General features: G+C 49.6%; 3 protein-coding genes across 3 annotated transcripts; all 3 read left to right on the top strand.

The window, feature by feature from the left end:
* Positions 1-399: 399 nt before the first annotated feature.
* RhiXN_06884 (Fungal specific transcription factor domain) lies at positions 400-7,000 on the top strand (the record flags this gene model as incomplete). Its single annotated transcript, XM_043326700.1, has 26 exons — positions 400-539; positions 602-712; positions 774-1,291; positions 1,351-1,453; positions 1,529-1,777; positions 1,830-1,857; positions 1,909-2,028; positions 2,081-2,225; positions 2,281-2,433; positions 2,483-2,489; positions 2,554-2,574; positions 2,630-2,654; positions 2,759-2,771; positions 2,823-2,906; positions 2,956-3,078; positions 3,132-3,274; positions 3,331-3,424; positions 3,481-3,615; positions 3,665-3,957; positions 4,009-4,091; positions 4,408-4,888; positions 4,938-5,093; positions 5,152-5,899; positions 5,969-6,132; positions 6,189-6,215; positions 6,263-7,000. 26 exons carry the CDS (start codon positions 400-402, stop codon positions 6,998-7,000), a joined length of 4,902 nt encoding a protein of 1,633 aa, XP_043185172.1.
* A 788-nt stretch (positions 7,001-7,788) lies between these two features.
* Positions 7,789-12,517, top strand: RhiXN_06883 (Retrotransposon gag protein; the record flags this gene model as incomplete). Its single annotated transcript, XM_043326699.1, has 7 exons — positions 7,789-8,239; positions 8,289-8,442; positions 8,494-8,590; positions 8,640-9,293; positions 9,341-9,473; positions 11,044-11,238; positions 11,268-12,517. 7 exons carry the CDS (start codon positions 7,789-7,791, stop codon positions 12,515-12,517), a joined length of 2,934 nt encoding a protein of 977 aa, XP_043185171.1.
* Positions 12,518-12,687: 170 nt separating this feature from the next.
* RhiXN_06882 (Retrotransposon gag protein) lies at positions 12,688-15,442 on the top strand (the record flags this gene model as incomplete). Its single annotated transcript, XM_043326698.1, has 4 exons — positions 12,688-13,142; positions 14,103-14,656; positions 14,692-14,752; positions 14,827-15,442. 4 exons carry the CDS (start codon positions 12,688-12,690, stop codon positions 15,440-15,442), a joined length of 1,686 nt encoding a protein of 561 aa, XP_043185170.1.
* Between the last annotated feature and the right edge of the window lie 115 nt (positions 15,443-15,557).

The raw sequence follows: 15,557 nt of genomic DNA, 5'->3' as shown, positions 1-15,557 counted from the left end.
GATTGTATGGGGTACTGGATCAGTAGTAAGCCCATCCCCGTAAGTGATGGTAGCTTATAGGGCAAGGGAGAAATAATGATGGGTATCAAACAATGATTGTATTACTGGCAAACTATCAAGGCCTCTAGAAATAGATCTAGAAACGACGCGACGGATGTATGATTGTGTTCTAACAAGCCACGAGCCATTCCACGAGCTTGCCGAAAGCGACTGCAGGGGTTCTCATTCAATTCACTTATACGAGATGAAGGTCGGAAGCGTTGTACACTCAGTAGCATCACTGAGCACGGTTGGTATTGGACAAGACGCTGGCGCTTATTGATTTCCACGTGACTGTACTGCCACTGATGCGGGGGATGATCATCCAGCGACGTGGCCAGCGAGTCGGAAACGAGACCGATGATGGCAGGAAAAAAGGCGTTGCCAACTCTCCTTCCCAATGGCGTTCCCCCACCGCAATCTGGCCAAGCTCCACCTCCACCACACAATGGTCCTAAGCCAGTGCTTCGTGTTAATCGTGCCTGTAATGCCTGCCGAAAGTAGGTCACTAATTTCCAGAGTGTGGCTCCGAACTTGCGATTAAGATTATTCGTCTCTGTAGACAGAAAATGAGATGCGAAGGCCCTGATAACCCACCATGTGCGAGATGCCGGGCGAATGCAACCGAATGCATCTTTGAAAAGGTTCCGAAATCTGATCCTGACTCGAATGAGTGAGTTGCGATTATAGTCATGGTCAATTACGTATAAAGTGCTGATAATTGATCATAAAAGGCGTTTACAGAAGCTCGAAACACAGTTTGTGACTATGCAAGCGACGCTCAGTGAGATACTCGCCGAGCTTAGGAATCCGTCTCGACATCTAGTTGACCCAATCAACTCGGCTCTCCTCACCAGCACACCGACATCCGCCACTCTCCTCCACGAGCTCCCAAACAACAGCCGCTCGCAGCTCACTCAACCGCCCACACCCGAACCTACCCGACCTCCCGGGCCTTATCCATCTCAAATTCGACAGCAGCGTCAGTTACCAAGCCTTCACTCCGTACTTCCTCGACATTACCATTCCCGCTCTCCTCCAGCTTCTACCAAGGCCTTTACTCATCGGCCAAGCTCAGTACTCAATCACCTTTATCCACCTTCTCACCTTCATCCTTCACACCGCCGATTACCAGCCCCGTCATCCCCATATCGTCCAACTCTACTTTCCGGGATAACGAGTGCAGCAAATTCAGATGATGAAGGTGATATCCCAAGCTCTGCATTGCTCGCCCCGATCGGAGTGTTGAATGGTATGTCTCTCGCTGTATTGAAAATTTGGTCGGATATTGTTTTGCTCATGGGAAGACAGACCTGGCCAGTGTGGCCGCACAATCGAACAGTTCGAGGCAGGGTGTCAAGCGGAAAAGGGGGGAGGGCTCCAGTCCTGAAGGCAAGTCCCACTTCGGCAAATAGTCGCTCGCTCAAGTACACCCAAGTTGATCAAAGGATCTAGGTTATCCATCGCGTCCTGCACCTTCTCCTTACAGTACATCCGTCGGGCTTTCTCCTCATGGCACCCAGTCGACTCCCAGAATGACTGCCTCAGAAGCCTCGCCTGCAGTTGATGACGACGCAAGATTGGGTACGCAAGACACCGGGCCCGAAGAGTTAGAAGGCCACAGTATATCTCAGGCAAAATCCGAGGCGGTCGAAGACGAGAGGTCACCAGAGCGAGAGCAAGATGCGATTGAAAAGGGAATTGTGAGCGAGGAAGAGGCAATGGAATTACATCAGATGTACGTGTGTTACGTTTTTTATGGTCAAATCACATTCCCAACTCGTTTGAAGATATTTTACCGGATGCTATCGAGTTTTGGTGAGTTTGGTGATTGGTTGTTGGGTTCTGAGTTTAATTTTAGGCTTATAGGCTGTATTCAACAAATCAATTGATACCCTTGCTTCAATACGAGCCCGTTCTCCCTTTCTTCTGAACTGTATTCTCATGACGGCGAGCAAAGCAAGAGACGGAGGCGGCCCACCAAGTCAAGTAGGCGATTCCTGCATTTCGACGGTGCTCTCTGCTGATTGACATTCATCAGACCCAGATGGCTCTTGTTCGTGAATGCTCCTGTATGGCCAAAGAGTACCTCTTCGGTCCTGTCAAATCAGTTGAAATCGTCCAAGGTTTGCTATTAATCGCCGGATGGAGTCATTCGACGGGTCCTATTGGTTGGCTTGCTGCAGGTAGGCCATTTTATGTTCCACAGACTCGAGTTCTTTTATGACACTTTTGTCGAAGGCCATGCTATTCGATATGCGGTCGAGCTTGGGTTGCATAAAGCTTTGCCTAGGCTTGCCCGTCGCCAAAACGTCCCCAGTACCGACCGCACGAGCGATACTGAGCGTGCATTGATTGTTGCAGCTCGTACCTGGTGTGGACTATATGTCTTTGGTGAGTCTGTTACTACGGATCATGGAATTCTGTTCTGAACAAACGGTAGAGTACCAGTAAGTGACGAATATGGTTTGAGTTTCAAGTTCATGCCGGACTGATGGGTCCATGGGTGTCAAGGATATCGTTTGGAACTGGTCGGTTGGTACTCGTTTAAATAAATTTCCCAAGAATGGTCTCTGATGTATGGGTCCAGGCCCGCGATGATGAAAGGCGACAAGGTAAAACCACACACACATACACACACTCCCTCTCCCTCTCCATCCCTCTCTCTCTTTGATGTTATTAAACGATTTTTACGATTTTTTCATCTGTTAACTTGTAGAGCTTGATAAGAGGTTTGTTTCTACCCTAATTGGATGGCGAAATTACTGATCTTTCCATTTTAGCGAGAGACATTCTTCTCAAACATCCGCTGGCCATACCAACTGATGTTCGACTAGTGTCAACATGCGAATTGATGACATTGCAAAGTAAGTGCTCAAGCACCCGCCGTCAAGCAGTTCTTACCGCTCTCTGCAGGTAAAATACACGATCGACTTGGTCCGTTGGATGAACCGGTTAACGAAAATCAAGTAATCGAAACTCTGTCACAGAGCATTGTTGAACTTGACGCCTGGCTGGCTGAATGGACTATAATTATGAGTAGGTTGCAGTCTTGCGACAGGGCTTTTGAACTGATTCTATTTATCATGTAGGAGAGCTCGGACTCTCATCTCGTGATATGGAATTTTTTCACTCCTCGGCCAGAATACAGTTGTTATACGCCCATCTTTTTCATCACTGCATCGCGCTAAGAAATCTACATACCATAGCCGATGCCAAGGCTTTGCGACCTGAGGTTGGTTTGAACATTTTTCATACCCAGCTCTCTCGTCCTAATGCATATTGTAATAGATGAAAGCCGTAGCGCTGAGAGCAATTGAATATGCTCAGTCAGCGATACGAGTTTGTCTTGATAATGCAGAGTATCGTTTTGGTTTAAGATATGGTACGCCTCTTGTTGCTCCAGCGTGACAGTCAACGCTTACTCCCGTTACCCTTCAGCTATAGCATATAGCCACACATGTGCTACGTTTGCTGGGGCGTTTCTACTCCGCTTAACGCGACTTTTCCCGCAGGACTTGGATGTACATGCGATGATCGTGATGGTTGATCAGCTGGCACACCTACTGGAAGAGGGTAAGAAATTTGATCAAGTACCATTTCACCTCAGCTAACTGTCGAAAAGTGCCCGCCGGTAGGTTTGCTCGCTCGCTTTTTCAAATGATCAAAGTCTCCCAAGCACGGCTGCAAGCTAAAAAAGAAACGACCCCTCCTTCGGATACCCGGACTGAGGCTTTGCCTATTGTTGATTTTTCTTCAAGTGCGGTCATCCAGCCTTTGGGAGGAACCGAATACACCAACGATTTCGGGAACTTGATGAGTTCGAATCTGGGACTCTATGAACACGGAGTTCCTAACGATATTGCCCATGGACTGTTGAGCGTTGATGGGGATTGGCCAGAATGGATCCAAAATTCGGTAAGTTTGATCTGAATGGGGTCACTTTTGATGCTAAAATATGTGATGCAGATTTACGGAGATTTACCCGTTTCCGGAGATCATGCATTCGTTGGGACTGGCCAGGGAGATTATAATATCTATCCGCCTTACTCGTGGGGTCCTTTGTAATCTAGAAGTTGAACGTTTTGCTCTGTCATAGTCAGACTGTGAGATTATCTCTGATCTGTTTACCACCCCATGGTATACCCTACTACCAGATATACTCGTACACAATCACGATTCACAAGAGTGACACAAAATATAAACAGTATAGAAACAAGCCAGGGGTCACGTGTGGATTGTCAGCGCTAATCAAACAACTTATTGTGCGCCACTACTACAACTGTTCATTGGGCTCACTGTTCCTGAGGTTATGACTGATACTCGAGGTGACTCTCCCGCAAGACCTAGATACACTCACACTTCTAGTTATCTGTCTACCAATGTGGCTGAATCCCAAACAACACTCTTGCGCGACAACCCTGTGGTTCAGGAGGTTTATCTGACTTCCCTGATGGAAACTGTTCTTCCGCATGTCTCGCAGAGCTTACTAGAAAAAGCGTACAAGAATCTAACTACTACTCGTACTATTCGATTTAATAGAAAGAAGAAAACCCCAAGATGGTGTTTTTTGTCACAGGACCCAAGCCAGTCCAATATAGCGGAGGGCAAGACATTCAAATTTCTGGAGGAGATTGCCGGGTCTACAACCAAAAATTTGAATGTTGTTGCCTCACTGGATATACGTCTCCTGGTAACTGGTGAAGCCACCCCACCTAGCAATCGCCGTAACACATCTCGCCCAGATGGACACCTTCATATAGCCAAGGCGGGCAAGCAGGTGGGATGGTCTGATATCATTATGCCCATGGAATTCAAGAAATCACGTAACGATGATTCAACAGTTGATGTGAGTATTTTATGAAACCTTTGTATCTAACGTTCTAACTTGCCACAAGGGTTTTGGCAAGGTGATATGGTCAATGCATCACATCATGCGCAACGATCCTTGTCGTAGATATGTCTACGGACTTACCTGGGAAGATACAAAAGCAAGGCTGTGGTTCAACAATCGGTCAGACATAGTTGCTTCAGAAGAATTTGACATCAATACAGTAAGTGGCCTGAGAAAACGGATGTTAGTCTGTTTGATAAGAAGGTTTTGTTACGTAGGATTGGAAGCAGCTTGTTCGCATTCTTCTGTCTATACAGGTGGCCAACTCTGGCCAACTGGGTTTTGACTTCAGCATGACCGCGGCTCCCAACAACAACGGAGAGTCGGAACCCTCGTATGATATAACAGTTCACAATGACAAGGCAAAAACCGCCTGTGTATACCGAACTCTCCGAGTAATCTCTGACCTCGGAACTGACAGTTTGACGGGCCGTGGAACTCGTGTATGGGAGGTGCGGAAACTTGTAAACGGCTTGCCTTGTGGGCCTTCATATGCTCTCAAAGACGTATGGGTGTACGCAGATCGTACCGCGGAGCACCAGCTTCTGAATACAATTCGCACGACACACACGGAATACGCTCAACATCTTCTTACACCCATCGACCATGGATTTGTTCCCCATGACTCTGCTGCAACATCAATTCCCGACAGTACCCATGAGCCTCTTGGCTGCAAAAGACAGTTTGAGCCAACAAAAATTCTCTTACGTACACGCAAGCGGTTGGGTGTAGCTTATATGGGCACCTCCACTGGAAGCAAAACTCATCTTGCAAGCACTTCAAGAGATAGCATTGGCCTTCCAGACCCCATTCCTCCCTCAACCACGGAGGGGCATTGCAACCCAATCTGCCTTAGTGATCATACTCGATATCATTATCGAATCGTATTTCAGGAGATTGGTACACCAGTACAGGAACTTCGTGTTTTTTCAAAGGTTTTCACTGCAATACAAGGCGGGTGGGAAGGTGAGTGTAACCTGTGGCAAAGTGAATCACTACAGTTAACAAATCGACTTTGTCCATCTGAATTAAAAGGGCTTCATGCCATACACCTTTCCGGGAAGGTTCATCGTGATGTGAGTTCAGGGAATGTGATGCTGGTGCCAGCTATGGGAACGTTGGCCGAACGAGGTGTGGTGTTGGACCTTGAATACGCCAAGGATATTCACGACACAAGTACCCCTCATGATGTGAGGACCGTGAGTACTCAAGCTACTGTCATGGAAATGAAACTGCTTGACATTATTGTTCACAGGGCACAAGAGCGTTTATGGCAACAGAGGTCGAAGTTATGACTCACCATCGATATTTGAGATAACCCGATCTCAGGATGTGAGCGCTAGTATTGACCTGGATGAATTGATCGAGCAATCAACACTTTGGTCTTCTAACTTGCCGATGCGAGCACCTCCATTTCGTCACAACCCGCTTCACGATATGGAGTCATTCTGGTGGCTATGTGTGTGGATGATGTTCTACTTGGTCCCCACCGGGACAACTGACCGAGATCGGCTTGCTGACTTTCATAGCATATTCCATGACGAAAGGACAAAGCGAAATTCTTTATCGATCCCCGTATTCCGGGAGTTCACTTTGCATCTTTCCACGGAATTAACATCCTTGTTGGTTACGTGGTTGGATTTAATGAACCAGATATACAATGCGGCATACAAGCTAATGGACCTGAAGAATACTAGTCAAATCAACGATAAAATGATCGAAAAGTCTTATCAAGTCGGGAAGAGGATATTAGAGGATCTCCGACAGGTTTCTGCAAAGACGGAATCCCTGCCGATGATAACACTACAAGAGCATCTTGAAGTCAAAGACCCCGATAGAGCCAGGGCAAGAGCTACGTCAGGAGCCAGGTTAAACTCTGCCCAAGGTACGGCACGGGGCGATTTTCGGAGAGCTGCCCCGCGCCTTGTCATGGATTGTGTCCTTATGCCTCCGCGGAAGCGGCGGCACGAATCAATTGTTACACCTCCTTCCCAAAAACGCCGGTACGAGTCAATTGTCCAGTCCGCAGATGATAATGGTACTCATCATTTGCGCAGTTTCAAATAGCAAACACGCTCCAGGCAGGATGGTGAGTTTCTACGGCGGGAAAGCTCGAGGAAATTGTACATCTTTTGATCAGTTTCATTTAATTTCTCATCCAAGGCAGCGTGGGCGAAGCGCTAGGGATTTCTTATGAACTTCAGCTTTTGTAAGAATGCGGGATAAATACTTATGTCTTGAAAAATCTTCTTCTCGCTTTGTTTCATCTTCATGGGCAGGAAACCCTAACCAAAGCGCAGAGAAACAACTACGACTCACTGAGATTTTGCTAATGTGGGACCTCGGCGTTTCGCCTGACAAGGATCGACAACAAACAAGGGTTAAAGTATCCATAATTCTTTGAGCTTTTGATCGCGTCTCCCTCCTCGCCTTCTCTTCTCGATGCGCTGGGGGTACCGGTGCCAATGGTACCATGGATTCACCGGTAACTACGTTCACTAGGAAGCTCAGCTTGCTATCCATGGAATCCCGCCCCAAGGGCTGGTGTCCACACGTACCTCACCCAGACCCTATGCCAATTAGCCGAGAAAGCCAGTCGGGCTTTTACAGCTAATTAGCTCCAGTTCCTATGATTTCCTGATCTTGGGAGATATCTCCAGATAAGTATTGTATATAAATTTACATGTCTAAGTCCTTCAGCGCTCGGCGCTAATATACCTCTTGACCTCTCGCTTGGCGTCGACCGCCCGACTCAGCGCTTAGCCCTTTCCATCTTCGTCGGTTGAGCTAAACAGCATCGGAGACCGGCTGCGAATCGCTCCGAGACTTCACCAGCACTCCAGCAGGATATGACAATGTCGGTAGTCAATACCCAACTAGAAGATCCAGCGCGGGCTACCGAAATTGGAGCCGAAGTTTACATGCCTGTTGGACCTGTTGCCCAAGCCGGTCCAGGCCAGCGCCGATACACGGCGTTGGGAGTACATGTTCTAGATGGGTCGACGGTATTCATCAAAGATGTCTGGCGAGATGAACGCAGGTTATTTTTTGAGGCTGCGCTGTACGAAGAGGCCCATAAGGAGCAGGTGCTTTCAGGGCTAATGACGGTCGAGGCTCACGGCTACGTCCTCGACGAAACACGAAAACCAATTCGCACGCCGCGCATCGCTGCGAAAGATTCTGATGAGTCAGGAGCTGAATCCGGAAGGTGCAAGATGCGAATAGTGACAAAGGATGTTGGTCGGCCACTGGGAAGTATACGATCGTTACGTCATTTTCTCTGCGTTATGTACGACGCTTGCGCTGGTGAGTGGTTTCAGTAAAATTTCACGAACCCGTTTTCATGAATACATAGTGCAACGTAACCTCTACCGGAGGTCTCGAATTTTACATCGCGACATCAGCGATACCAATATCATGGTTGCACCTGATACGAACGAGTATCGAAATCGCAATATGTGTGGATACGCGGAAGTGAGATTTGTTAACCAGGTGTTAGCGAAGGACAAGTAAGATGTGAATGGTGTTCTAAGAATAGCTCAGCAGCTAATTGTTGTTAGGAACGCTAATCCTGATCCTGCCTGCCTGTTGGTGGACTTAGGGAACGGAGCTGATCTCAAAGTCGAGCGCAATGAACAAGTCCTGAAAGAACGAACTGTAAGCTTGATATATTTCACGAGGAAATGTGTGAATTAAAAATGAACAGGGGACTCCCAAATTTATTGCACGTTCCATTTCGTGCGGAAGTTTGCTTCCCAGAGGGGACGATGATGAACAGATGCCACCACTAGTCGAATCAATACTGAATCAAAGTAAATTCATGCACACTACTGAGTATCAGGTCCTCAATAATATAACCTCGGGTACTCAACCTCACGTCGAATTTGCGCATCGACTTTTCCACGACGCAGAATCAACGTTTTGGGTTATTGCTTGGACACTTGCTCGGTCTATCAAAGAAGGGCACACACTGGAGCCCACACCCGACCCAGAATTCCGCCGCTTCTTTCACACCATGCAAAGACACTTTCCGACCCCCAATGATCGGGACTCTCGAGCAATTATTTGCGTAAAAAGTTGTGAATATTGGACCCAAATCCTGCACGATGATCTCAAGAGCTTGGGTCCAATGCTTTTCGGAATGTTCAGATATATTCTTCCCGAATGGACTTATCGATCAGAACTCAACCCTGAACACGTACACGAAGCTTTGATGCGACTCCTGCTGGTCGAGATAGTTCGCATAGATAAGGAAAAGTCTGACATTCCCCTTGTCATTGGTGGCCGCCCAGTCCCTCCCCCGCCAGGTGAGATGGCCTACGGTCCCTCCCCTGATCTCTCTCTCTCCTACAGCACTTCTGTTTCCTTCGCGCCTGGAAGCAACTCCTTCGATCTCCCTCATCACAGTACTCCGAATCTTTAAACCCTTCAAAGAAGAGAAACCTTTCGCTTGCGGATGAACCGCCAGTTCTTCGCCGCAGCCCTCGTTTAAGGGATCTTTCAAAAGCCCCCGGCACAGGCGCAGCAACCAAAGCTGAAAGTAAGTAGATACTCATCCCAGGTTAAGAGCCATGGGTAAAACAATCACAGTTGTCAAAAGGGCCAAAAAAAGCGAGTAATTGTATGGACTGATTCAAGATCTTGTGGCAAGCCTCAAGATCAAATGATAACTTTCCTTCTCAGGTTATTCCCATTTGTCTGCTGTAACTACACTATAATATCTAATGATAGATTATATACGCAATACAAGAATCTGTGATCTCCGGCCCTGTGATCTCCACGTAATTGTCCCGTGATCTTTAACTTCCCCTTGTGAAACCTCTGGTGTTACAACACAAACGGTTTTTCCTGAGTATGGGCTCTTGTATGAGCTTTCTAGGCAAGCTTCAGAGCTGCTTCAATATACCTTGTCTACTTGCTTATACGTGGTGGCACAGGCCATAAAAACTTGCACACGCAGGCAGAATCCTACCTTGATCAATTTTGACGCTCTGGAAATCTTGGCAACATAGAGAAAACAATCAAGTACGGTGGCTGTGCACTGCATCTGACTCCGCACGGGCACCCACACATGCTAGCCCAACTCATTTCCTTGGGAGTAAATCAATGACCTCCAAAAGTCTATCAAACGCTACTCTTGCGCACTTGCACTCTGTTGTAGACACAATCAATACCAGGGAATTTATTCCCATTTTCTCGGATTTAAACGAAGGCAAACGGAGAACATTTTCGATCACGTGACTTCGGCGCTTATATCATACGCTAAGCGCCGAGCCACGTCCCCATCCGCGCTTAATCAGCATACGTAGCCACCTCCACCTATGACGTCATCATGACACGTCAATGACACGTATGCATGAGTAAGGCCGACTGCGGAACGGGGTTCTTATTGGTTATGGTATTTGATATAATGTAATTGTAAATAGTACTCCTGTAGAATATATAAGGAGGCTAACTGACCATGGTAACACCCAGGTCGATTACCTCTTGTCGCATCCCATCACTGTACAAGGACCTTAGGTCCAGTAACTACTTAGTTCACTAGTTCCACGTTGCCTTAAGCGGCTTCTACACTGTACTTAGGTAGCTCGTCATTGCCCTTACAGGTCTTGACACCGTAGTATAGCTGGTCGTTGTCGTAGGTAGCTTGCTCACCGCCTTACGCGGTTCTCTACTTAGTCACCCCCGGCCGCAAGCGCCCACCTCCTCGACGTCCCTACAGACGTCTAGGACACTAGGTAATCGACCTTACGTCGGTTGCAAACCGTATTGTACCCACCACTAAGAATCAACAAACAAGAAGGGTACCTGTACTAGCACAAGCAAAATCACGTGATCGGGGCCACCTTGCGGGACAGAATAATCAAAAGTCCCCACCCCCACGTAGTAGCAAATTGCTATAAGGCAGACTACCACTATTGTCCGCATACCCACGGTCGCCGCACCTTCTACCAGCAACCTCAGACAGCAGATACACCCGCTTGCAGAGACTAGACCCTACATTACGCCCGCCCACGGCTGTAATTAGCGGCACTTACTGTCCAACGCTAGGTTGTTTGACGCAGAGGTTTAGCGTTTGAGTAGTCAAGCGCTCATAAGTCCTGATATAGGCACCCCGGCTACACAGCCCTCACTCCCCCTCACTCGCCCACCATTACCTTGCGCACTCCCACTTGCTCCTCCTCCTGGGCTTCTTCTCACGCTGGCCGCTCCTATCCGCCAACACATCCCATGGCAACCCGCTCCCGGCCGCCCTCTTGAACCCGCTCCCCTATTGATCAAGGGGACCTGGGACCCTTCCTTCCGTCAGCCGCCCCTGTTGAGCTTGGGGAAGTATCCCTCGAGCGCGTCACACGCCTCCTCCTTGGCCTCCTTGGCCAAGTCAAACGCCTCGAACGAGAAGTTGGGGAAATCAAAGAAGCAGGGATCAAAACCCGCACCAACGTCGAAAATATATCCCAAGCCGTCGATGTTGTCAAGGATGGGCTTAGAAGCCTCCAGCTCCACGGGCCACGGACCCCAGAGGACACAAAACCCCCGGTCGTGGAAGCAACGCCACGCCCCCTATCAAAAGTTGACCCTATTGGATCGACTAGTTGGGTCTCATTCTGGCCCGAATCATCCAAGGGGCTCCCTACCTTTGCCCAGCCCACTCCGGTCCAAGCAGTGCCCCCGCAAGTCCCATCTCCCCCTCCATCTCCGCGTCTCCAATCCCCCATCGGAGCACCTGCCCCTCCACCTCCGGCTCCAGTCGCCGCCTATCCCGCTCCGGTCAAGGTTGACCACCCCAACGCCTACACAGGCAAAATAGGGAGCAAAGCAAAGCAGTGGCTGACCCGGATGTTAGCCTGGACCCGCCTCAACTCCCGCATGTTCCCCACGGACCAAGAGGTCTTATCATTCCTCCTCATGAACATGAAGGATTCCGCGGGAGCATGGGCCCATCCACACCTTGACCAGCTTGGGTCACACCAAGCCATTATCCAAACGGTCAAAGGGTTCAAACTGGAGTTCCTGGCAGCATTTGGTGACCCTGATGCCACAAGGGCCGCCAAGCGGAAGATAACCTCCCTTACCCAATCCGGCACATGCGCGGATTACATTACAAAGTTCAGAACCTTAGCCATGGAACTGGACTGGAACGACGCGGCCCTCCGAGGCCAGTTTGCCCGCGGCCTCCACTGGGAGGTCAGCCGCCAAATTGCCACCCGCGAGCACCAACCCCGCACCCTCCTCGAGCTGCAAAACGCAGCACTCGTCATCGATAACGCTCTCCGCAAAGAGCGAGCTAGCCACCCACCAAGGGATAATAAGTCTAGCAGACCATCCAACCCCGCAAGGGGGACAAGTACCGGCCAAGCCATAACCGGTTCGAAGAAACTCTCCGACAACCCCAACTTTGTGTCGGAAGAAGAACGCAATTGCCGCCGCGCCGCAGGCGCCTGTATCAAGTGCGGCAAAATGGGTCACAAGTTCGCGGAATGCCGCACGGGCTGGAAAGCCACCCCTATTGAGGATAAGGGGAAGGCTAAGGAAGCCGCCAAGATTGGCAAAGACTCCGAGTACCAATCGGGAAAAGAGTAAGGGTCTCTGCTGCCGCGCGCAAGAACCCTATGGACACTAGTAACAGTTGTATAGAGATTTGTCATGTATCTACAGTATTGAAATTATCACCCCTCTTCACAATCCCTATACAACCAAAGCAAGCGGAACCTATAGAAGTCCTGATTGACTCAGGCGCAACCTCCTCATTTATGCACCCCCAAACCGCGGAATCACTCCGCTTACCACTCATTGACCTCCCCTCTCCTCGCACCGTAACTATGCTCGATGGGTTGAGCCCCCAGGCTGGAAAAATCTGGAAGAAGGCCTCCCTAACCTTCTCCCTTGATGGTAAACAAATGACCAAGACCTTCCTAATCTGTAACACAGGGTCTCACGCCGCCATCTTGGGATTGAAATGGCTGGACGCACACAACCCAGAGATTGATTGGAATACGCGAACCCTTACCTTCCCTCACGCCGTACCAGAACACGTGGCCATTGCCGAGGAGGAAGAAGCAGACAAGAACCCGCTTGAAGGAGTACCCTCCAAATACCATAGATACGCCAAGGTATTTGGAGAGGAGGAATTCAACAAGCTTCCCCCTCATAGGCACTACGATATTGGGATCGAGCTCACAGAAGAGGGTCCCCTGAACTCTCCCCTGTACAGCATGACGGACGCCGAATCCGCCACTCTCAAGGATTGTGTTACAACCTCCTTGAATATACCATTAGAATCGCCCAATTTTTCTATTATTTTTAGTATTTTTTACGGACTCTATATCTTTTGTTTTTCGATCACGTGACCTCGGCGCTTATTATGCCGAGATGCCGCGCCGAGATGCCGTGCCAAGGGCGCTTAGGAGAAATCCACGCTTCTACGCAGTCCGCAGCATGCTTCCTTTTTCCAACATGTACTTCTTTTCTCACGCGCACAGACCATGTAGATAGCGCACTTATGTCTATATACAGCAGGGAAATTGCTTGGAAACACCAAGTCGATTTTACCTTGTCTCTTACTCACTAGAGAAGGTAGTCAGCCAGCTAAGTAGCCGGCCCTCAGTAGTAACAGAAGCACTCACCCCTTGATTAACTCATCACACCTCCCAGGCCTCAGGCCCCCTCGTCGACAGTAGATAGTAGTAGAGCGCCTTAAGCGCTATTAGTATAGCCGTTAGTAGTTAGATTACATAAGCAAGTGTAGTAGTACGGCCTCAAGCGCCCGCCCACTAGCGTGTACCCAACCTCACAGTTGGCGTACGACATTGTAAAATCGACTTCTTGTAGGCTTGTTCGACAAGGAGAGGACCCCCTGTACTAGCACAAGGGAAAACACGTGATCTGGGCCACCTTGCGGGGTAGAATAATCAAAAACCCCCCACCCACACGTAGTACCAAATTGCTATAAGGCAGACGGGCTCTAATCCCCCGCGTACCACGTGTTTCGCCGGAACACAGTAGTTAGCAACCTTAGTCAGCTGAAACACCCGCTTGTAGAAAACCCGCTCATATCACAATTGCTAGATCTGTTGATTTGTTGTAGGGGCTATCCAACGCTAGGTGCTTGACGCAAAGGTTTAGCGCCCACATACTACACAAAAACCGCCCATAAGTCCTGATATAGGCACCACCCCCCCCACGCCGTTTCCAATATTCCATCTACACGCTCTGGCGCCCCTCACCCATACTCCCGTCCCTCCAGCCGCTCCTCACGTTGTTCCATTCCAACCCACTCCCAACCGCCCTCTCGCAGCTCATCTCCCACTCCGAGAGACCTGCCAAGAATGGAACCGGAGCCAACCACTGCCGCTCTCCTTGAGGCTATCACAGCCCTCACTGCCACTGTTGGGTCCTTGCAGGCCCAAATCACATCACAAGGCCAACAGCTCATTGAGCTTAAAGCCATATGCAAGGAAACCGCCAACCTCCTCGGGGATAAAGATCAAGGAGCCCCGCAAGCCCAGCCTGGCCCATCGACTGGGCCTGTCACTCCTCCCACCCACTTGGGAGGAGAAGCCCACACTCCAGGCACGGTTAGGCCTGGACTCAAGGCCCCATTCCGGCCTTCCAGAGGAACCGGGTTTGACTCAGAGGAAGAGGAAGAACCAAGGCGCCCCAAAAAGGAGCCTCAAGGAACGCCTAGAAGGCATCTAGGGTCCCTAACCCCCTTTGACGCAGGTCCAGCGTAAAACGGCCTAAAATGGACCTCCCAGACCCATACAAGGGAGACTCCAGGGGACGGAAGGCAACCCAGTGGCTAGATCGTATGCTGCTGTGGGTCGCGCTTCATCGAGATCAATTCAATGAAGAGGAACAAATGGTTGTGTGGATTCTGTACCACATGACAGACAAAGCTGCCGACTGGGCTCTTCCCATTATTGGGACCATTATCAAGGGCGAGGGAAATCCCCCCCCACCATCCCGGCCTTAACGGCCAAATTCAAAGAAGCCTTTGCCGACCCAGATGCAAAGAGGGCGGCCGCCAGGAAGATTGCCGCATTAACTCAGACCACCACCACGTCTGAGTACGTCACAGAATTCCGCAACCTCATGGCGGAACTTGACTGGAACACTGAGGCGTACATTGCCCAGTTTACGCGCGGTCTTCACTGGAAGGTGAAAGAACTCCTGTCCACCAAGGACAACATTCCCGACAACAACCTGGAGGCCATATTCGCCGCTTCGGTCAAAATTGACAACACTCGTCGGGAAAACAAGGAAAACCGCCCCAAAAAGGCTCCCACCAAGGCTCCGGTCGCCACGACCACCTCTACCACTAGGGTCCGTTTATCAGAGGACCCCAACTACGTTACCCCAGAGGAGAGGGACCGCCGCCGCGCGTTGGGTCTTTGTGTCAAATGCGGCCAAAAAGGGCATGGTATCAAGCAGTGCCCAAATGGTTGGAAGGCCACGATCAAGGAGGTGGCCAAAATAGCCAAGGAATCTGAATCGGGAAAAGACTGAAGTCGAGGACTGCTGCCAAGCCCCCGACTCAGAAGAAGGACATTGTAGATACTTGTGTAGGTTAGGTTAGGTTAGGTTAGGTTAGGTTAGGTTAGGTTAGGTTAGGTTAGGTTAG

This window comes from Rhizoctonia solani, chromosome 13 (assembly GCF_016906535.1).
Source record: "Rhizoctonia solani chromosome 13, complete sequence".
Taxonomy (NCBI): Eukaryota; Fungi; Basidiomycota; class Agaricomycetes; order Cantharellales; family Ceratobasidiaceae; genus Rhizoctonia; species Rhizoctonia solani.
This window is presented reverse-complemented; position numbering and strand designations above follow the sequence as displayed.